Consider the following 22,912-nt stretch of genomic DNA (forward strand, 5'->3'; position numbering starts at 1 on the left):
GAATGTCTCCCATGTGCAGCCCCTAGTCACGCTTTTCACATTAAGCACATGCTTAAATGTGAGAAGCGTGACCCTTTCTAAATCCATAATTAGTGGCACATTTTTAGGAGTTAAGCTACCTTATTTTGAATTTCAAATTTCCCTCCATGCCTTAATCACATGGCACCTATCACTATAAATAGGTTGACACCCCCTCTTGTGAATCACAACATATTTTGAGTAAAGAAACTCTGCGTGAGTGATTTTCTAAGTGTCTAAAATTATGAGTCTTATCTTGGCAAGATGCTTCAAGTGGCAACTCTCTTCATCACTTATCTTGGAATTGTCTCCTCCAAGTGTCGTGACCTCCTCCATTCCTCCACCTCCATGAACAACTACAACCATCTAAGTTTTCATTTCTTCTTCTCTAATTCCATGTCTTGCATTTTCGCCAATTCTACTTTATTTTGAGTTCTTATTTCCACTTGCATATTTTCCTTTGCGTGAGTATTTTTCCTTTGCTCTTTGAAGAGAATCTTCACACTTACTTAACCACTTGGTTAAGTAAGTGACCAGTGACAATCCTCACTAAGTCATCATCCTAAATGTTAATCCAATTCTTAATCTAAGTGAAACCTCTAAAAATATGTGCAATTCTCAAATCAACTCATATCAATTGCCATGTGTCCCTAGTGTCATTTGTTATCCTATGCAAGTGTCCATTTGTGAAACCGGGCCAAAAACACAAGAAGAGACGTTGAATTATGTTTAATTTTTTTAAAAAATATTCATAATGTATTGTTTGATTATTTGTAGTCAGACAATAGTTTAAACTTTGACTTGCAATCTGTCAAGTAATTTTCTTAAGGATAACATTTTATGAGAATAGCTAGACGTACCTATACATTTGATAGACACACTATCTAAATTTCTTAAGCTTATTTTGTGAAAAACTTCCCCTTCACAAGTTAGGTGAGAAGCAATAACATGCAATTTAAGGAAATAAGTAAAGATTTTAACCAAGGTATTTTTATACAAGTTTGTCTATAATCAGTAGACTACATCAAATTCTTGATCAACGTAATCAAGTTTCATTAAGTAGACTAATAATGCGAAAAATACAAATGAGTATTATTTGAACCTCAAACATTCCTAGCTAAAACAACCTATTTATTATTTGAACACGCATCCACTCATGACTAAAAACTCGAGTGTTGTTTGGAATGTAGTCACTCCTGGGTAAACAACCCGAGTATTGTTTAAAATGGAGTTAGTCTTGCCTAACCCACTAAGTATTATTTGGAACATGACCACTCTTGACTAAGACATTAAGTATTATTTAGAATGCAATCACTCCTAAGTAAGAACTAACTTTTGTTTGAAATGCAATTACTCCTAACTAAGGCAACCACTCACTCATGACTAAGGGTTTTAAAGGAATGGGAGTGATAATCACAAAGCTTTTTTTCACTAGTCAGAAAGATGACATCTTATAACAAATACAAAGTTTAATCATTTTTCTAGTTTGTTGTTTTGAACACGATCTATGTTTTCATGAAGACTTGGGCACACACTATTTTTTCGAGCTATCTCTCTTTTACCATCAAAAGAAAAACTTCTCTAAGAATAAAGAAAAACTTCTCTAAGAATTTAGTTGAAATAAGAGTCATTGCAAATCATCTTATATTTATAGAGCATCTTCACTTTAAATTTTAATCTTTAATGCTTCGTCTATTCATTTATGAATAAAGAGATGCGTTAATGTACCCTTCACGAAACATTAAATGTTAATCTCATAATGGTACATATGCATACCTCTTTTATTAAAAATTATTTGTGGTTGCCTCTAATCTCTTAATTAATAATTTTCTACAACGTGAGATGTGAAAACTTTATAATTATATAAAGTTTTGTGGATAAAACTTCAATTACAACGTCTAAGTCTAATTTGAAATGTAGTAATATTCTTTAAAGATTTATTTGCGGCATTTACGCAAATCCTTCAAGATATAATAGAAAATTTGGGAAAAATACATGGTGATTCAGAAAACTAAGAAAAGTACAAAAGAAAAATTATACAAGGTCATTTTAGTTATAGTTTTAATATTGATCTTGAGGTTTTTGAATTTTCTTTCTCAAAAAAGAAAAGAGAAGTGGTAATGAATTTTTTTGGGAAACTAATGGAAAGACAAGCATTAGTGAATTTATTTACAAATATTAACAATGGTATAATATCTTTTCTCATCCAAGAATCTTCAAAGAGTTTGAGAAAGATGGTGGAGCCTTGAGTTTGATTAAGTTACCAAGTTCTTGTGCATGTAAGTGAAATGATGGTGCTTTGAAATGGATGTGGAGGGCTCTCTTTTACTTTCCAAACACAGTTATGTTCTCTGCTGCATCAGTTTTCGTAATGGATGCAGTCTTCCATACTAATTTTGCTTTCTTAAGAAGCAAGACCCTTGTATCACTGCACACACCCTTCTTCCAAGGGTACTGCAAAAAATTGTTTTTCATGAAAGATAAATGTATATATCTTCTGGATCCTGTTTTTCAATTCTTATAGCAGAACAAAGCAAAGAGATTGTAGAGAATAATGCAAATTAAAAGGGAAGAACTAATTATTTCATTACATATACTCAAATATTTTGTTAGTTTGCTCATGTCCTTCTAACATGATTTACTCGTAATGCATGCTTGTTTGAACAAAATCACTTCAAAAACAATAGAAAAAGGAACTGTTGATTGTTTCCTCAACCCACGTTTACTCCTACTTAACGCGTTAGCAAACACAAATACTGTGTTCTATCCCCTGTTCCTTTTTTCTGGTTTTCTTAAATAGTGTTCTATCCCTGTTCATTTTTTCTGATTTTCCTTGTCTATCCTACTAGCTAAATTTTGAACAAGGTTCGTTAGCTATAAGGAAATATTTTTTCCGAACATTTCAACACGTGTAATCTCAACACGTGTAATCCTCTAAAATGTAAGACACAAAACTATATTATATTATTATGAATTATATATTGATAACCAAAATTTATGTGAATAAGTATGGTTAGATTTTTTCTTTGTGGCAAAAAGATGTATCTCATAGCTAGTTCAAAAGAATTTGTTACTTATTTGTATAATCATAAAAAAAAATTGTGTTGAAATTGTGTTGAAACTGTGTTAGAGCTGTCATATACCTAAACAAATATTTTTTTTAAATAGACATTTCACCGATATGTGTGTCTGATACGAACACACCATTAAATGGTGTATCCGTGCTTCATATTCAAGATAAAAAGACGAGAATCACAAGACTTGGAAATAATAGAACACAAATAAAACGATTTATTACAGCACGATAATAAAGAAAACAACACAAGTTGGCATTTGTCAAAAGAACGATTCAGAGAAAAAAAATACCAAAGATAACTCAACCTACAGATTCAACTAACCTATTTGATCTGGCCTAAACAGGAAGGCCTTTACAAAGGAGAAGAAGAAGCAATGCATTTACAAACTGCAAGCTACAGCCACTACGGTTGGTTGCTCTATAAAGGAGAATTTCTCAAGCATTTCCATCACATCATACCATGAAAGCCTGCTGAATCCAAGAGCACTGCTTTAATTTGCTCAGGAAGCACATCCTGGCCTTCTCTGCACTGCTGGTAAGAACCAAGAAAGACTACATCAATCCCAAAACTTCAAATTCATATAATCATATATATCAAGATTCAGCCCAATATCAAAATGCAACTCAGAAAGTCAAACATAAACTGTTAGTAATCTTTTTGCAGCAAGATTGTCTGCATAACTTTAAAAGAAATTGTCTGACAAAACAGATGTAGGCACCAGAAATCAATACTGAATATGCAATGTGTGGCATCAACAACCACTACAGCGGCACCACCAAGGCTTCACCCCACTACTAACTAGGGTTGGCTACCTGGATCAATCGATGTCATTTGGCATAATGTGCAGATGCCCAAATAAATATCAATGACAAGCATCACAATGCAAAGGTAAGTTATTAGGTATGTTGAAGTGAAGCTTGGAAAAGATAGACAATTATACCTCAGCCTTAAACACATCTAAAGCAAAGCCGTTGAAACAGCTTATAACAGCCTGCTGTACATCCAATCCAAGGTTGTCCAAAGCCCTCATGGTAGAAAGCAAAAGGCCTGGTCGGCGGGTGCAAAACATGTGAATGTTGACAGCTCTCCCTTCTCTTACTCTCACTTCAACCTATAAAACCAGAAACACCAAAATCACTTTAAAACAATTATGCAATTAAATTCTGGTAGGAATACAACTGCAGGGAATCCATTTCTTGTAATAAGAGAAAGAAGACACGCAGCAGTAGAACGGGTTCTGGAGGTATGAGGAAGGGTGTCTATTTTTCTCTGCTTTCATGACTGAAATTGGAAAATTCACCAACACTTTTTTGTAGTTTCTAGTATACCATTGTTTACACCAGGATCTATTACTACATCTTGTGGGTCCACATTCCACACTACCACATGCCATCAAGACATACTAATTAGTTATTACTTAAAAGTTTATGTCATGTTATAATTATATGAATCTAAGATATGTAAATATCAGATAAACTAGTTAGAGTTCAGATATCAATTCATACAAGTAGGTTTAAAACAAAATTACCACACAAGCTATGATAGAACCAATTCAAGTTTCTTTCAAGTCAATTCACAACATTCCAACAAAAGGGTATAAATTTTGAAACCGCCCCAACCAATCAGCCTAAATGAAAATTAGATTTACTTTGGGAGCCAGAAAATTAGATTGAAAAAGCCTTTGTTGAAAATAATAGCTTTTCTCACATGTTCAATCAAGAAGCTAGGAAAAACAAATTATTTCTCCAAAAGAAATTAAACCAAACACATTAATTTGTTGGACTATCCAAGAAAAGAGTTTTTGCCCCAATCAGATCAGCCTGATTTTTTCTGTGTGATTTCCAGAAAAATTTAGGCCCGGTTGTGTAGGATTGCTTGACTAAGAAACTTCTGTGCATCATTCAGTTTCAAAAAATTTAAAAATTTTCTTTCTAAAAGTTTCGATTGCAGCATAGTTCAGATGGTCTGCAAACAACAAGCTGCAATTTCAACCTTGTACAATCACCAATTCTTCAATTAAATCAATAAAAGAATTACCTTTGCAGCTTGATTTTTAGGGCTTGGCAAGGCGCCAGGATACAGTTCCTCCTTGACCCTGCAGGGAAGGGTTGGCAGGGTGGGTGTTAGAGGCTGAAAGCTTGTAGAAGTAGATGGTGGCAGCGACGAGCCCGCCGAAGTCATTTCCAGTTCGTTATGGAGATCATTAATCCGCTGCAGCAACTCCTTCAGGTAGTCAATTGCATCCCCCAGTATTGAAGCCCTATCCATCTACAAACAAATGAAAGAACATCAGCATGCACCATTCCTAAGCTCCTAACAAAAATGAATTTGTCTTCACAACCTCAATAAACTAGTCAGTGGCAATAACAATCACACCAACACACAAAATCTTCAAAACTGTCATCAACATGCACAACCCCACACCAGATTCTCCACCAGACATAAGTCACAAAATGACATTTCTCAGTAGAGGAGACAACACCAGAAACAGAGAACCCCAGAATAATGTCATATTTAAAAAAAATTCTCCAGAAACACTTCTTTAAAAAACAAATTTGAAATTTCTCCATACGCACAATCCCAAAATTAGATTCTTTCAGAGGAATTCTTCGATCAAAATCAAATTTCACCTCAATAAATTACATTAATATCTAATATAAACTTCGATTACTCAGATTAACAAAGTAAAACTCCAATCTTGGCTAAAAAATAACACCAAAAATACTTGAAAATAAAATATAGGCTTTGTGCCATTTTTACTTTGATTATATAATCAGTCAACCCCAAAACAAAACAACAACAAAAATGAACATTGAAACAAACCAATAATCAACAACAACTAATAATCATCTACGAAAAGTTTAGTCTTTTTTTTTTTGTTTTGCTTTTCATACCTTGCTAATCTTGGGCACAACAGACCTGAGCATGTACAACCGATCATTGAGCTTCTTCCTGCGGCGCCTCTCCGCCATGAGATTTTTAGCAGGCAACCCCTTTCTCTTCCCCTTGTGATCTCCACCATTCTCACTCCCCTTCAAACCATTATTTCCATTATCATTCTCATCAGACTCATAATTCAGCCCTGAACCATCCACGTCAGCACTACTCCCTTCCTCCCCCTCCCCCTCCTCCCACTTCCTCCCCTTCCTCCTCACCGTCTCCAGCCCCGGAATCTCCGCCGTTCCCCTCCTCTTCCTGTAAAGGGTCGGCTGCACCCTCTCAAGAGGGTTGTCCCCTTTTGCTCCGTCCAAAAACGGAACATTCCCAGGTGCAGTCAGCGCTTCCAGTTCTCCAAACTTGAAGCCCTGCTGAAGCTGGGAGAAAAGAGGGGGACATGAAGAGTGAAGCCCAGTCTCGAGGCCCATGTCAAAGCCCGGGTCAAAGGGCAAGGTGTTGGTGTTGGTGTTGAAGAAAGGAGGTGGTGGAAGTGAAGGTGAGAAGGGGTCTAGAGGGGGGAAAGATTCCATACTAGGAACAAAGGGAATGGAAGTTGCAGAGTTGATGTTGAAGTTGAAGAAGGAGTCAAGTTGTGGTTGTTGTGGCTGAGGTTGTTGTTGAAGCATGGATTTAAAGGTAAGAGGGGCACCCAAGGCAATGGCAATGTCCTCTTCTTGTGAATTGGGCCTACCCCATGACGGTGGTGGCGCGTCCTCTTCAGTGGGTGGTGCGGGAAGCGTGTAGCCCTCCATCATGATAATGAGTGAACGGAGAAGGTGGGAAAGTGAGTGAGAATGGTTATGTTGTGTCTCTGTGTGTGTATGTATGAAACTTATATTTGTCTGTTGTGGTGAGAAAATGAATGGAGAGGGAAACGGTTGAAAGGGTGTGGTTTATCCATGTGTGTGAAAGTGTGTGTCGTGATTTTTTTATATGGAGAAAACTCAAACTCTCTGCTTTAACTCTTGTTATAGCATCAGAGTGTGATGTGATATAATGAGTGGTGGTGTGTGTTCTGTTATGGTAGAGTTCCTAAGGAAGTAAGTGGTAACTCTGTTCTGTTAAACTTTCATCATAATTGCTACACCCAACAATGCTCTTCTGTGTCTAAAACCTTTAACTCTCTTTTCTCCTAAACTTTTTATTTCGTTTATCACTTTATCAAATCTACTCACAATTCAAAATCAAAATCCCATTACTCATTAAACATACCAACTCAGATTCAATTCTGGTGCACAATATCTTATATATCTAAATCATTTTTTTCTACTCAAATTAAATATGGTCAAATTCCTAGGTTAATTGAATCCTCAAACAGTCTATAATTAATCATTCAACTTTTTTACTGTCTTCATTTTAATCAATAATTTTTAATATTTATATCAATTTTTTTGTTTAAATATTTGCATTTCTTATAAATCTTCAATAATCCTAAAATAAACAGTCCAATCAATTCATTAAATATTATATTCATGAGTCAAATAAATATTTATATATTAAGTAAACTAGTAAAGGAGGAAAATCCCACAATTAAAAATAACAAGGGTAAAACCATTCTTTTTGAAATTTAGAGAAAAATAATATCATGAGAGAATTTTTAATCCAAAAAATAATATTTGTTCAATTTTTTCTAGTCAAAGTCTTTAGGTAACTCTCAATACCTAAATTAAATAATTAAATATTTTTTATTTTGTTATAAAATATTTATTTATAAATAAAATATATGTTAAACCGTTCTTCATAAAAAAAATTTGTTTCTACGCGTTTTTTATTCATATTATTTATGAATAAATTTTATGTTTAACCGTTCTTCATAAAAGATGTTTATACGTGTTCCTTAATCATATTTATTTATAAATAAATTATACATTTAACCGTTTTTTATAAAAAAATGTTCATGCGTGTTCTTTACTCATATTTCTGTCACAACTTATCTTTATTCTCATTTTCTGAATGAGTAATTTGACGTATGTTCTTTACTCATATTTTCGTTACAATCTTTATTCTCATTTTCTGAATGACTAATTTGGCATGTATCAATATTACGTGACGTGTCTAACTTTAAAGATTGATGGGTAAGTCATCAAATAACTTCGTTTAATACTAGTTAATGTTCCATTAATGTGAATATTAAAAGTCTATCTAATAATATATTTTTATCTCAAACAATTCTTAACAATGAGGTTGAAGTGGCATATCAATGCCAATTACAAATATCTCCTATAATGCTTGGTGATGAAGTTGAGGTCAAAAGTAGGTATCAATTAGAAATACATTGAACATTACATCTGAAACAATGTTTAGGGAAACAATGTTTAGGGATGAGGTTAAAGTAAGAAGTCAATATTGATTGGAAGTATATTTATCAATACAAGTCCACATTCTCAAGTAATATTTAAGAAGTTTGAAAATATAGATGATGTTTGTGTCATCCAAACTAACTTATAACTATTTTAAAATTTTCTTACATGATATGGTTTCCTCACATGATTATGGTTTTAAAGGATTGTTATACACCCATCATAAGAGTTACACATTCTTAATTATCATTACATTAACAACTCATATTGAGTACGTCACTCCTTATTCATTATCATCCTTGTATTTATGATTTAAAGGATTATTACACACCTAAAATAAATATTATAATTTTTTTTATAATCATTACATTAAAACTTATATTGAATCACATCTCTTCATACTCGTCATAATTATTGTATTTATAATTTAAATAGTTATTATACACACATAATAAAAATTATAATCTCATCATAATTATGAGTGCATCTCTTCATTTATCCAACCTTTATTATATTTTTAGTAAAAATTGTTACACCTTCACACTAAGAATTAAAACTCTCTAAAAATCAGTATAATTATTGTGCTTAAAATGTTTAATTGAGTATTTCCTCCTTGTATAAATATTATTTTCTAAATGAAGTTATAGGTCATACCGCTTATTGAGATGAGTTGGTGTTTCAACGCTTAAGTAAAAAGGTTAAATAATTGAGTAAAAAATAAGTAAAAAGTATTAAGTTAATCAAAAAAATACTCCATAAAATAATATTTATACACCTTTATGCATATATAATATATTCATAATAACTATTAATACGGTTATCGAATATAATGCCAACTTCTACTGTTATGAAGATTAGTTCTTCATTAGTTACTTGTTCATATTAACAAATATAAATGGTATAACACCCATCTTTAAATTTCCTAAGTAACCTACAATTAAGTGAAAGAATGGAAAAACAATTCTTTCAAAATTTAGAGAGAGAAAAATATTATGACTGCATACCAAAAAGTATTTGTTTAAGTTTTTAAATAAGTAAGAGAAAGTGAAGAAAAATGTGACAAAGATCTCCATGGCAGAGTAAAAATGCTCAAAATTTACTGAAGGTTAGGTAGTATCTGGTTATAGGTTTTCGTGGACAAACCCATGTGTTCCAACTTAGGCTGAAACGTGATTCAGCATGTGCAAGAGAGGGTGCTACTTGTTAGGGTTTACTACACTTGTTTCCTCGGACACTCAATACTCATCCAATTATGTCACCACAACAATTGGTAAATCACCAATTCATTTTATTTTTTTTTAATTGTAATAATTTATTAAAAATTCGAAATTAATAAAATAATAAAATAGTTTATGAATGTGCATCATCTTTTATAATTATAATGAACAATTTTGAAATAAATATATAATAAAAAATCCTTAAAATTATAAATGTTTCATTATACTTTATATATGTATATTTATATTTTATTCGTGAATGAATTAAAAAGGGTTAAGCGATGAGTTGAGTTTATCTTGTTAGATAAACATGACAAGTTTGGAAATGAGATAAAGTTTCACCTTGAAATTCAAGACAAACAGATAATATTCATGCTTAAATCCCATTCAAATTATTTTTTTACATTAAAATTTGGTAGAAACCAAAATACACACACATGGGGATTTTTTTTCCCTACTTAACTCTCAACGGTAACCAAGATCTAAGCACACTGAATTCCTTATCAGAATCAAAATTCAACTTTTGTAACCATGTTTCTAATCCTAAGTATGAAAAACTCTAGAGAGAATATGTAACACACACAAGAAACTCCTATAATTATACTTTGTATTTTAAACTTCAAAGAAATTTACATACATTACTAAAAATTTAATTAAAATGTATAATATAAAATAAATATCTTTGTCTTACGCCAACTATTCTTTCATGCAAACTCTCACTTGTTATATGTTATTTATGTGTAAAACATTATCATCACAATTAAATCACAACACAAAATCACAAAACAAAATGATAGAATACTGTTTTGAAATCTCTCTCTCACATATATATATATATATATATATATATATATTTAAATTGTAAAATATTTTTATAATTTATACATTTAATTCATACATCATCCATATAGTCTCATGGACCAATTCATTCCCTAAACATATATCAGATTGCAAGTTTGTAACTTCTCATGTGACCAATATCAATATAATAGATAATTGATTTTGTTTTTGGAAGACACATATAAATTTAGAGATATGCATTTGTCACATTATCTTCAGAGTTGTTACCACAACAAAACTACACCATAAGAATACATGAATTGATTTCTATAACCTATCAGACACACCACCACTGGGTTAGAATACTTACAATATGAAAGGGTAGATTTTTAACTTTTGAAAGCCAAATTTGTCTTATTAAATTTATAATCATAGTCTTATCATTGTACTACTTATCTTTTTTTTAAAGCATCAATAGTTGTATGCCAAGCAACTAAAAATATACAAGGAAACTTTCTTTGAGGTTAGGGTCTGAAAAGAAAAAAATATAGTTTGGATTAAATGGAAAAGCATGTATAAGTCCAGAGGAAGAGGAAGTTTAATATAGAAGTAGTAGCTAAATGGAAGTGGAGACTAGGAGGGAAAAAAAGGTATGTGGAAGGACATTATGTAGTCTAAGTATGAATCAAGGAGAGAATGTTAGAAAATGACAAAATGTAACTGGATTGATAACATTTTGAATTGGAAAGTAGGATGGAAACAAAGTCAATTTTTGGGAAGATGAATGGTGTGGTGAAATAACTCTTAAACATAGGTTCCCTACTTATATATCATCTCAAACAACAAAAAGAAAAAAATAATAAAAGAACTAGGAAGATGGAATAATAGTAGATGAGAATAGTGTTTACTAAGAAGGAGAGATACATTTCAATGGAAAAGAACACAAGAACAAAAGTTCTATACCGTCACATTTGAATGAGAAAGAACAAAGGTTAACACATGTACATAAAATACTTTTTTAAGCTAACAAAATATCATATTTATCCTAGAAAACTCACATGCAAGCTTTAATCATAAGCATGCAACCCTTCCCATAAAACTTACTAAAAAAAGAAACTAATTAATATTTATCTTCATCAATTTGTATGAACTCTTTAAATATTTTTAATATTATTTCTGGACTATTTTTAATAATAAATAAAATTGACATTTATGAGTTTAATTAGTATTAGGTAGTTTTGGATGAAACATTTAGGTGGTGTGATTGTTGATGAAAGAAAAAAGCATTGAGTGAAAGTGTAGTGGTGGTGTTAGGATGTTGAAGAAACATTTGAAAGTTGAAGATGTAAATTAAGGAGAGAAGGCAGGGGGCAGAATTGAATGAAATCACAGGCTTGTTACATGTCCATAGTTTCCTTTGATTAGTTTGCATTTTGAAGGATGTCTGACATTCATGCACATATTCAATTATTAATTCATCCAAGAACCTCTGTAAGATATAAACAAGATTTACTCTCGGGGACCAGACAGCGAAACATCCTATTTTCAACACACAAGTGGATTTTGATTTTCTCTTTCCCACTCTCTCCCTCAAATTCTTTTCTTTTATTTTCAACTTTCCATCGTCCAGGCGCCAAAAACCATAAATTGCTTCAACTCTCTTCTACATCTTTTCTATCAAACTTGATGTAGAATTGTGAATATATCATCACTTTTATACCTATTTTGATGATATTTGAATAATCATATTTATTCTAATAAAAAATCCAAAATTTAAAAAATTACTAAACACAAAAACTAAATACTCTAACTAAAATATAATTTTCTAAGATGAAACTATGATGGCTTGAATAATAAAGTGAATCCCAAGTTGCCATTTGAATCAAGCAATATTCAAACCCAAGTCTTTGGAATAAAATTGTCAAAAGAAACCCAAGCTTCTCGTGATCCCTTTTATCCCTGTTTTAATCACACCTGCCTACTCTTCAATCTAACTTCAAACTTTCATCCTAACTTTTCAATTTCTTATTGTTAGACACTTATTATGTCTTCCTCTCACTACTCTTCTTCTCAAACTTTCAAAAAATAAAAAATATTCATTTTATTTTTATAATTATACAAATTTCATCTATAACTCCTATTTTGTTTGATTCGTTTAACTCCCTTAATTAGTATTGGTACTTCACATTATGTAAGGTTATTATATATATATATATATATATATATTAAGTGTTTTCTTTACAAGAAGGACCACAATAAAATTAAAGCTGTCTGTACTAAAATGAATATGAATGAGACTTAATTAAAAACATAATATTTATGACTAAAACATAAAAATAATATGAGTATTTTAATTAAAAGATAAGTTCAACATGTGTGAAGGTCATACATTAATTATAACAAGTTAAAAGTTCAAATTTTTACAACCACATAAATCAACTAATTTTTTCTATAAAAATATATAAATAAACAAGATGAGTGTGTTTGAAACCACCACACCTAAGTATAATTTTCTATCATTCACCTAGGATTTTATATATTTTATAATTTTAAATTTGTTAAAACAATTCTTAAAAATTGTTAAATAATAGTATTACTTTTTTTATTCCTATCATATTAATAAAATTTATATTTTTTTTTTCACATAAAATACTATTGGCTTGGTGGAGATATTTTACCTCATGCATGTATAGATTCAAAAGAAAAGTTCAACTTACCTCCAAACTCACCAGTCTGAAATGGTGGTATTCGTAAAACTCTATCACAATGGCACAGAGAAAGAAAAAAACATCTTTGGTTGCGTATCCAACGTAGTTTTTGGGTCCAGTTCTACTATTCATATTACTAAGAACAATTATAAACCTAATTACTCGGCACGTGATACCATTTTCGCTGTCTTAGCAATACACGTGGCTAACATGCAAAAGAGTGAATAACATGCAAGAGGAAAGATAATGGCTGAGCCCTCTCTTGTTTCAATGCACAATAATGTCTAGTATCCGAGATGGTTCATCATATGTCTAAAAAAACATTGATTTAAAACAAAAGTAAAATTGAAATGAAAAGATTTATTATATTAAAAAACATAAAAGAAATTCTATACTAACCTTTTAAAATAATTATCAAGGTTGTTTGTAATAAATTTATGGGGACACTTTAAAACCAGACAGACTTACATGTGTTAAACTTTAAATTTAGTTTTTTATTTTAATTTTATATATAGTTGTGTTTTATAAATAGAAAAGATTTAATTTGAATAAAATGTGATTATTTATGAGCATCTTTAGAAGAAGAAAAGATCTTTGGAACCTTAAGAAGATTAGAAGAAGATGAAGAGAGGCAGATTGCAGAGGTGACAGAGCCATGCAGGGTTGAAAACCAAAGTCCAGACAACAGAATGGGACCATAGTAATTGAATGAATGGCAAAGGAATGTATAAAAGTCATTGTCTTCACAGCTCACAGGCTCCATTTCTATCATCTTTCTTTCTAGTTTTACACTTATATTGCTGCAAAAATCACATATTCAATACTCTACAATTTAGATATTAATATAACACTTTCTATCATCATATATATGTTATAAATTTTTACCCATTTATTTCAAATATTAAGATAGTTTCATTAAATTACTTGTAATATATCTGTTTTCATGATTTAAATTTAGCACTCTTCCACTTATATTCACTGTCAATTATAATATATAAGATAAGTATGCAGTGTCTATATATATTTGTATAAATATATAAAATATCTCTTGAATTTGGGTACATGTGACTTTATAAATGAACTTTTTCCCGCCATTTAGTTTTTGCCTTTTTTGTATTCTATATTTTTCATGTTTTTTTTTCTACTTTACCGGCTAAGGTACAATTTTTTTAATATATTTCGTTACATATTTTATAAAATATTAAATTACTTGAAAATGACATAAAAAGATATTCTTTTCTAATATATATATATATATATATATATAAAATACATTAGTTTCAGTTTAAATGAAAGTTTATTATTATTATTATTATTATTATTTATTATTATTATTATTTTCAGTTTAATTAGTTTAAAGATCAAACTCTGTTACACAGAAAATATTAAATATTAGGATAGAGTGTTTATTTTGAATAGTAATTTGATCTAACGGACTTTAAACGTTATTGTTTCTTCTAAAAATGATCTGTAGCTTCTAATGTATATTATGTAAATGAAAAATATTTTTAATTTTTTTAATTTTTTTAATTTTAAATATTTTGTTTATTTTTTTCATAAAAACATTTTTTATTTCATTTAATCTACAGAAAATGTTCAATTAAATGTGAAAAATATATAATTAATAAATATTATAAATATTAATTAAGTATAATTAAAATTTATAATAAACAAACATTTTAAAATGTATTAATTAATTATATTTTAAATTTACGATAAATAATTTATGTTGAGTTGTTATTTTTAACTATTGATAATTTAAAAAATAATAATTTGAAAACTAAATGAAAAAGGATATATTAAAGAGATAAAATGTTGATAAAATGTCCTAAAATATCTTTGTTAAAAAGAATTAACTAAAAAATTATAACTCCTGGAAACTTTTTTATTTAAAAATAGTTAATCTAACTTATATATAAATGAAATTTAGACTATACAACTTATGTGGATATCTCTTCCAAAATCATCTCAAAATATTCTGTTTTTATTTTTATTTTAATCATTTTAGATATCCATTTACTTCAATCTATTGTCTTTTATTTATATTTTAAAATTTAATTTAATGTTTTTTCTAAAAGAGATTTCAATAATTAAGACTAATCCTAGAAATAAATTAAATTATTTATTATAAATTTAAAATACAATTATATAAATAGATTTATTTATTGTAACTAAAATTGTATAAAAACATTTACCATGTTTTAAGCAGAGTATTATCCCTTTGACATCTATTTGTAGATCACATTAAAAGCCTCATTGTTTATGGCTATGAATGAAAAGCCTCCCATAAATGAACAGAAAACATGTAAAACGGAAGAAAATAATTCTTTAAACTTTCTGCATATGTAAAATCATTTGGAAGGAAAGTTTAATATATAATTCATTATAAATAAATTCATATTCTATAATATTTGATTGGACAGAGTGCTTAGAGCTCAGTGCTTGGGGATTGAATCTTGGTGCATGGTGTAGGCAGATCAGTTCGGCTGTTGGGCCAGTAAAATGGGTCATGTGGTTGGACCCAGTTTGGGAGTAAATTCGTCTTGTCATAATTGAAATAACCTTTTATATGTAAGCATAAGGCTAATAGTAAAGGGTATTTGTGAACCTAGAGGTACGTTTAGTACATGAGGTGTCTGGGTTAAATAAATGTTTTCTTTTAACCTAAGTACATTTGGTACTAGGATACGTAATGGTTAAGTTGCATATATATAGAAAGCTAATGTTGCACCATGAGTAGGGTGCCCATGTGAGCAGAATGTTCCCCTGATGTTAGCACATGAGTTGGTGTCGGTTGGTAGGTTGTTGTTCTGTTATTATTTTATGCACTCGTTGGAGATAAGATTTCGTTCTGTTGTAGCACCTTTAGAGAAGACGCCCCTAAACAGAATGAGTTTCTCCTGAGTATGCTTTCAGTTGAGATTAGATTCTCGTGAGAGAAAGTTGTTAGAAGAGGTAAGTTATAAAAGGAGTTTGAGACTCCATTGTTTCTAAGAGTGAAACTTACTACTTCTTAAATTCTTATAAGCCCTCTACTGACTTGATCGCCGGAGTGCAATCAACAAATATAGTCCATCTGTTTCAGCGGAGCATCGTTCCAGAGCAACAAGAGATAGGATGGATTCGTGAAGAGACGGATGAAGCTAAGCAAGTCAATCGATAAGAACAAATAAATTTAATATTTTATTTATAATTACATTTTTAACAAATAATAAAAATAAAAATAAAAATAATAAACAAAATAAAATTAATTCATTAAATTTTAATAATTTTAAAGTAACTTATTTTAATATATTATTATTTTAAAAATAATTTTTATTCATTAAATATTATGATAAATTTTATTTTAATTGAAAATTAATTTAATTTTAATTTATATTTAAAAAAAATATTTATTATATTAAATTATTTTTAAAAATTGATTTTATAATATATAACAAAGAATAATAATTATACAAACTAAATTAATCATTATTTTCTTTATTTTTTACCTTTCTTCAGTATTGAAATTATTTTATCACACATTTTCTAGTGTATTCCTATATTTTCTTTCTTTTTATTTTCCCAGTCGAAAACAAAAACATACACACATACGAATTTTTGTGACAGAATATAAAAAAGCCAAAAGTTATCCATACCTTCATATATTTGCATTTGAAATAAAAGATTTTTTGGAAACTGTGCCTTGTGTGTCAAATGTCCTTCCCTTTTGTCTTTCGAAAACTTCTCTTTTGTCTTCGTTAATATATGAAATACAATTTTTTTATAACTTACAAATCTCATTGGATACTTTTATTTCCTTATAATATTATAATCAATTGTTAAGTGCATAAGATTCTTTAAGTTTCCAACTCTAGTGTTGAAATTGAAAAAATATGTAAAAACATGGCAAATGATTCTGTAACAGGTTCAATAGTTTCTTGTTATCTGTCATAAACTTTGTGGACTTTGAATTTTTGTTAATTTCATTATTCCATACTATTTCACCTTGAGATGTTAGTTTATTAATATTTTGAGTTGTTGTGACCCTCATAAGAATAAAATTTGGAGATTAAACTTTTATATGTAGAAATGGAGTGTTTTGTACCTTCACTCACATATGTCCCATCACAATAAATGTGAGTAAACAAAAGTAACCCTTAAGAATTAGGAAATATAGGCCACAGCTTGGTCATGTCTACCATCCCTTGGGTTGGGTCAGACCAGATGTGTAGGACTCTTATCCCTATCTCTATGCCTTAAACATGTACCACAAGAGTTTGATCTCATCACCCTTGTGCTGTCCTTCCTAGGGACTTTAGTGAATCTCAAAATAGGTGCATTGGATCAAAACATATGTAGACAGAAAATGCTCACTCATATCATTAAACAACACACAAATTAACAAGAGAAAATAGCTTGTACTAAGAAATTTTACACTCTTACAATCATAAATTAATAGTTATTTTAGATCATACCTAACATGATTTTGGATTGGTTGATTTACACTGACAGTGCATAGAAGTTAAACTCAATTAACAGTTTGTTTGTTGAGGTTAATCAGTTTGATATGAAGAAGGGAATGAGAAACTTTTAAAGCTGGTGAAGCCTCCATCAACTATGAGATTGTGACCTGAGATAAACTTTGCTTCATCTGATGCCAAGTACAATGCAGCCCTTGCCACATCAATGTCCTCACACTTAGCACCTTCGAGCCCAACAAACCCAGTCACAATACCCTCTAACTGTTCTTGGGTTAAACCAGGATAAAAGTTTTGCATTTGAGCCAAAACCATAGGTGTAGGAATTGGAGCTGGGGATATGCAATTGATCCTTACCCCAGCTTTGCATAACTCACTAGCCACAGATTTGACTACCCCAGGGATTGCAAACTTGGATATGGTATAAGGATGAGGCCCAAGCCCACCCATTACCCCACTTATGCTTGATGTGCATAGAATGGAGCCTGAGCCCATGGGTATCATGACCCGGGCTGCATGCTTTATACCAGCTATCATTCCCCTTATGTTGATCCTCATGACTTTGTCAAACTCATCAAGGTCTAGATCTGCTATGCTTGGGGGAAATGATGGGCCTGGGATGCCAGCATTGTTGTACATGATGTCCAGCTTGCCATAGTGGGTCATGGCAACATTCACAGCTTCTGCAACTTGGGCCTCCACAGCAACATCACACTCCACATAACGGGCTGATGGGCCCAACTCTTTAGCAACTTGTGGCCCAAGGATGGTGTCATTGTCAGCAATGATGACTTGGGCCCCATGGTGGACAAAGTGATGGGCCGTGGCCTTGCCAAGTCCACTTGCCGAGCCTGTTATGAGTGCCACTTTCCCCTCTAGCCTGCTTTTTGGAAGCGAAATGGGTGAATGTGAATGATGATGGGGGAAGAAAAGAAGTAGATATTGTGCAGATGGGATGATGGGAATAATGGAATACTCATAAATGATGATGGCCTCTATCTAAATAATGCTATCACCTTTATCTCCACGTCTAAATCAGAAAGCATAATTTCTTTTTCGCAAAGTTGGAGGATGATGTCTTGGACCAAATCCTCTTCCTACAAGATTGATTTAGATTGCATATTCCTTAATGACTTCAAAAAGTAAGACCAAACAAGGAAAGGAAGGACCCTTGCTAATGGGATTTGCTTTCACATATTTAGAACAACAAAGTTTACCTACTTTTTTTTTTCTTTCTGTCTCTATACCAACTTGTAGTAGGACTTTTCTTAACAAAATCTCTTTTCTATAAACATTTATTTACAACTTTCACAAACTCTTTATACATTCAAATTCAAAATCAACTTTTAAAGAAGATAGACATCAGAATGTGGTTACCAAGAAGAAAATGATTTCAAATTTGTGTGCTGGATATGGATCCATTATTAGTTAGTTGCTGAGTCGTTAAAAAATAAAATTGGGCAATGGAATCGCGTTAATTAGCTGTTTGTGTTTGGTAGATCTACAGCATGAGAACATGCAAATTGGAGGCAGCTAGCACCACGGAATTCACTTCTCATTGTTTAAATTTATTTCCATATGTCTCTGTTAACTTCAAGGTCATGTACTTAACTATATATTCTACACTGTGTTGCTTTTTCTTTGTCAACGCCACTCACTCAAATTCAATTAACTATTGCTCTTGGATTTGCAGTGACCCTTTTTCTTTCACTTTTTCTTTCTTATCTATTGACCCTTCACATCTATGTAAATGATGATGACACAGAAGAGAGAGAGAGAGTGAGAGAGAGTAATAGGGTAGGTTTCATCTGATGTTAAGAACAGGATATATATATAGTTCTTAGGTTTTAACTTCCTATCTGGTGGAATATATATAAACTCAAATCTGAACCAAGTTAGTTCCAAGCAACACCATCACCATCTGTTCATTTCAAGAAAGAAAATTGAAAACTTAAAGACAATTACGTTTTTCTCTAATATCACAACAACCTAGTGGAAATTTTGGAAATGTCTCGGATCCCAGAAGAAAGAAAACTGATGTAATTCATAATTATGCTACTTTTGTGATATTTTGAGGAGTTTTGACATTTTGAAGACCAATTTATACAAATACAAACTTTGAATAAATGAAAACAATAAAAGTTTCTACTATATATCAAGGATGAAATTTATACTTCATTTCCTTACAAAGAATTTAGATATATTATAGCACCATTAAATGAAGCAGGACTTAAAAGTCTGGCAATGGTAGTAAAGAGCTTTAAAGAGACTCACCTTCTTCCACCAACCATAGTTGCATAGAATCTGCTGCGTTTTTGGAGCAAGTCATTGGCAAGGTTGGTGTGCTTGAACACCCTGCAAAAGATTAATTAGTGAATCATAATCAGAAGAAGCAGGTTTAAATTAAAAGACAGAAAGTGAAACCTGCAAGTGATGATTAGTTAAGAAGAGAGAAGACATGGAGCAAATAATAATTAGTTAAGTGAGATGATGTTAGAATGAGTGGGAATGAAGGGACTGATGTTGAAGATGAGGAACCTGGTTAATGTTCTGAGCATGGCTTCTGGTGTGAAGATCTGAGGAAAAGAAGAAGAGGTGTGGAATGTGTACTTTTAGTGGATCTCAGGTTTAAACTGAAAGCACAGAAAGAAATGAAGGTTGATGACTGTATTTATGGAAGGAGGTGGAAACATTTTTGTCTGTTGTGTTTTGTGTATGTACTATTATTATATTAAGAGCACATTTCCTAACATATTATTGAATAAATGAATTTTATATTTATTATGTCATTATTAATAAATTAGAACTAATAAAAAAGGTTTCTTTTGAGTTTCTTATTACAGACTAATTAGTTGCTGCTGCTTGAAGAGTTTTAGCTTTATCCAGTTTAATAGAGTTATTTATTAATATTTTAAAATATTAATATTTTTAGTATCAATATGTTTTATTAAAAAATATAAAATTACGAGTAAATTTCACTAAATGAAAGTTTTGTAAGTTAAATATAATTATAAGTTTCTTGCTTGAATGTGATGCAAATAGGAGAGAAAGGTGTGAAACCAAAAGCCAATAAATATAATAAGTAAATTTTATAAAATCAGCACTTTTAACAATTTAAATTAATAAAAAAATATTGTTTTTGACAAGTAGCTTGATGCAATGTATAAGATCAGAATTGATTTGCATCTGTTCTGTTTTTCTAATAATAAAATAAAAATGGTACGGTGTTTGCATCAAAACAATTAATCATGAGCAAAATATGAAATTGAACAAATTAGAAAAAATATTTATTTGTTTTGTTTTAATGAAGTATTTTTTTTAAAAAAGACCAATATTCATTAGACATTCAATGTCTGAACAAAAAAGTCAACCACCTTTGAGGCATTTGATGCAATAATTGTAAGTACTACAAAGAAGTGCTACTTTTTGTTGGTAATGTAAAAGAAATTTTATTTATTGAATAATAAAAGAAGCTCTTGAATTTGTCTAATACAAATAAATTGGTAGTAAATATTTTGTGAATGTATATACTCAAGGTATTGTGTATTATTTTAGAAATTAATTACTTATATTAATATTAATTTTGATAACTATAATATTTATCTAAATTATTTACTAATTTTATTCATAATTTACTAAAAAATACTTGATTTCTCAATGATTATTATAATTCCATTGATATTTTTAAATTTTTTTCATTTCCATATTTTTTTATATAAAATTTGACATCGAAGTATTATTTGAGATATTTGAGTTTAATTTTATTAAGATAAACGACATGTTAATTAGTATATTATATATCAGTTATCAATAATTATTTAATTATGTGTTAAAAGATATTAAAATTTGAAGTTCCGGATGGCGGTTCTTTTACAAAAGTAAATTTTTATAGAAAATAATACATAAAAAGAAATTATTGTAAAGTTCTAAAAATTTTGTTTAGCGTAGAAATGATATATTTTAAATGATACTTGAATATTTTATTATTAACATGAAAGTAATATATAAATAAAAAATTCAGTTATTTAGGTTTCATTTCAAAATAACCACCATCTCTCTATAAGTTCATTTTTTCTTTTCTTTTTTCTCTCTCTAAGATTCTAACATCCTCGCTTATTAGTTTGACGATCGGAGTCTGCCATTAGACTACTGGCAGCGAGATCTACAAGACTGCCCGATTAGAATCTCTGATAGAGTAAGTTCAATTTAACTATTTTCTTTGAGTTAAATTTTGAACTTGTTAGGTTTGTCCCTGCATAGGCTTTGCATGTGACACTTTTAGCTTCATGGTTAATCTCTGTTAGCTTGGGGTCCTAGTGGTATAGTTAGATTTTTTATCAGGACTCTATGGTGCAAGTTAGGCTACCCTTGAGCTTTTGGTAGTTTGGAGCTCTTAGGGAGCATATACTCAAGTTCAGGTAAGGGAAGCTAGTTTAAATTTTCAATAGAACCCTAGGCTAAAAGATTTGAATGTGGGGTGACGTGGTCACCAGTTCTAATTTTGGTTTGCAGGAATTATTGTTTGAGTAATGTAGTATTATTTGAAATAAAATGTGAAAAATGTTGATTTTGATATGGATGATTAATGGTAGAAGATTTAGTTTGAATCTGAAAATTTAGTTGATTTGTATAGTTGATTAGTGTAAGTTACTTTTGAAATGAATGAGTTGTTGAAATGGATTTTGTTTAACTCTGAATGGTGAAATTAAGCAGAATTATGCATATTTTTCTGCATATCTTGCTTAGGCGAGATAATTCTCGCTCAAGCAAGAATAAAATGAAAAAAAAGCTGCTCTCGGGTCTTCTCTCGCTCAAGCGAGACTTGAGATGAAGTTTCGGGTGCTCTCGGCTTGATTCTCGCTCAAGCGAGAGAATTTTCGCTCATGCTAGAATTTTTGTAACAAAAAAAACTAAAATTTTATTTTTGCCTTTAAAAGGTTGGTTTATTTATTTTTGTATAGTTTTACTTATAAATTATGTAAACTTTTATTTCATGTATAATTAATTGAAAATCTCTTTAATTAGACATTTAAATGACTAGTAGATGAATTCTAGTGTGTTTTGGAAATTCTAAAATTTGGTATGATTTGATTGTTTGATGTTGGATTTTGTGAGGTTCAGAATATAAATTTTAATCAAGACATAGTATTTCCAGGAAAGAAAATATCGTGTTAAGATTGTTTAGGATGTGCATTGACTAAGGATTCGTCTAGAAGGAGATATTCTGACTCTATTGAGATAATTGAATCGTATAGATGAAGTTATAGGTAGTGAGAGTCGAAAGAGGTTCATGTGAATGGGTAAGTTCTTTGAAAGATAACTGACTTGACCTGTTATATGAGTTAACCCTGTCATACTAGGAGAGAGATGATATTAATATTATTTATGCGTATAGTTGTGTGGATTTCATAGTGA

General features: G+C 30.5%; 2 protein-coding genes across 4 annotated transcripts; both read right to left on the reverse strand.

Annotated features, from left to right (window-relative positions):
- Positions 1 to 3,286: 3,286 nt before the first annotated feature.
- Positions 3,287 to 7,044, reverse strand: LOC137813614 (transcription factor ICE1-like). Of its 2 annotated transcripts, none has more exons than XM_068615965.1 (4): positions 5,990 to 7,044; positions 5,133 to 5,363; positions 4,036 to 4,206; positions 3,287 to 3,626 (listed from the first exon to the last, which is right to left on the reverse strand). In XM_068615965.1, exons 1-4 carry the CDS (start codon positions 6,785 to 6,787, stop codon positions 3,543 to 3,545), a joined length of 1,284 nt encoding a protein of 427 aa, XP_068472066.1. In that variant the 5' UTR covers positions 6,788 to 7,044; the 3' UTR covers positions 3,287 to 3,542. The 2 variants fall into 2 exon arrangements, with proteins under 2 accessions (XP_068472066.1, XP_068472067.1); XM_068615966.1 differs by having other exon boundaries at positions 3,287 to 3,623; positions 5,990 to 6,997.
- A 10,331-nt stretch (positions 7,045 to 17,375) lies between these two features.
- Positions 17,376 to 20,189, reverse strand: LOC137813615 (zerumbone synthase-like). Of its 2 annotated transcripts, none has more exons than XM_068615968.1 (3): positions 20,036 to 20,189; positions 19,772 to 19,852; positions 17,376 to 18,377 (listed from the first exon to the last, which is right to left on the reverse strand). In XM_068615968.1, the coding sequence occupies exons 1-3, from the start codon at positions 20,053 to 20,055 to the stop codon at positions 17,573 to 17,575; spliced, it is 906 nt and encodes a 301-aa protein (XP_068472069.1). In that variant the 5' UTR covers positions 20,056 to 20,189; the 3' UTR covers positions 17,376 to 17,572. The 2 variants fall into 2 exon arrangements, with proteins under 2 accessions (XP_068472069.1, XP_068472068.1); XM_068615967.1 differs by having other exon boundaries at positions 17,376 to 18,380.
- Positions 20,190 to 22,912: the final 2,723 nt, after the last annotated feature.

Source organism: Phaseolus vulgaris, chromosome 1, assembly GCF_000499845.2.
Source record: "Phaseolus vulgaris cultivar G19833 chromosome 1, P. vulgaris v2.0, whole genome shotgun sequence".
In the NCBI taxonomy this organism is placed as follows: domain Eukaryota; kingdom Viridiplantae; phylum Streptophyta; class Magnoliopsida; order Fabales; family Fabaceae; genus Phaseolus; species Phaseolus vulgaris.

Excerpts from the sequence above, each read along its gene's own strand:
- LOC137813614 (XM_068615965.1), bottom strand. The coding sequence starts at position 6,787 with ATGATGGAGGGCTACACGCTTCCCGCACCACCCACTGAAGAGGACGCG. Across the intron at positions 5,364-5,989 it reads TTGTGCCCAAGATTAGCAAG|ATGGATAGGGCTTCAATACT; the intron begins GTATGAAAAGCA and ends ATTTGTTTGTAG. Across the intron at positions 4,207-5,132 it reads CTAAAAATCAAGCTGCAAAG|GTTGAAGTGAGAGTAAGAGA; the intron begins GTAATTCTTTTA and ends CTGGTTTTATAG.
- LOC137813615 (XM_068615967.1), bottom strand. The coding sequence starts at position 20,055 with ATGCTCAGAACATTAACCAG. Across the intron at positions 19,853-20,035 it reads ATGCTCAGAACATTAACCAG|GGTGTTCAAGCACACCAACC; the intron begins GTTCCTCATCTT and ends AATCTTTTGCAG. Across the intron at positions 18,381-19,771 it reads ACTATGGTTGGTGGAAGAAG|CAGGCTAGAGGGGAAAGTGG; the intron begins GTGAGTCTCTTT and ends GCTTCCAAAAAG.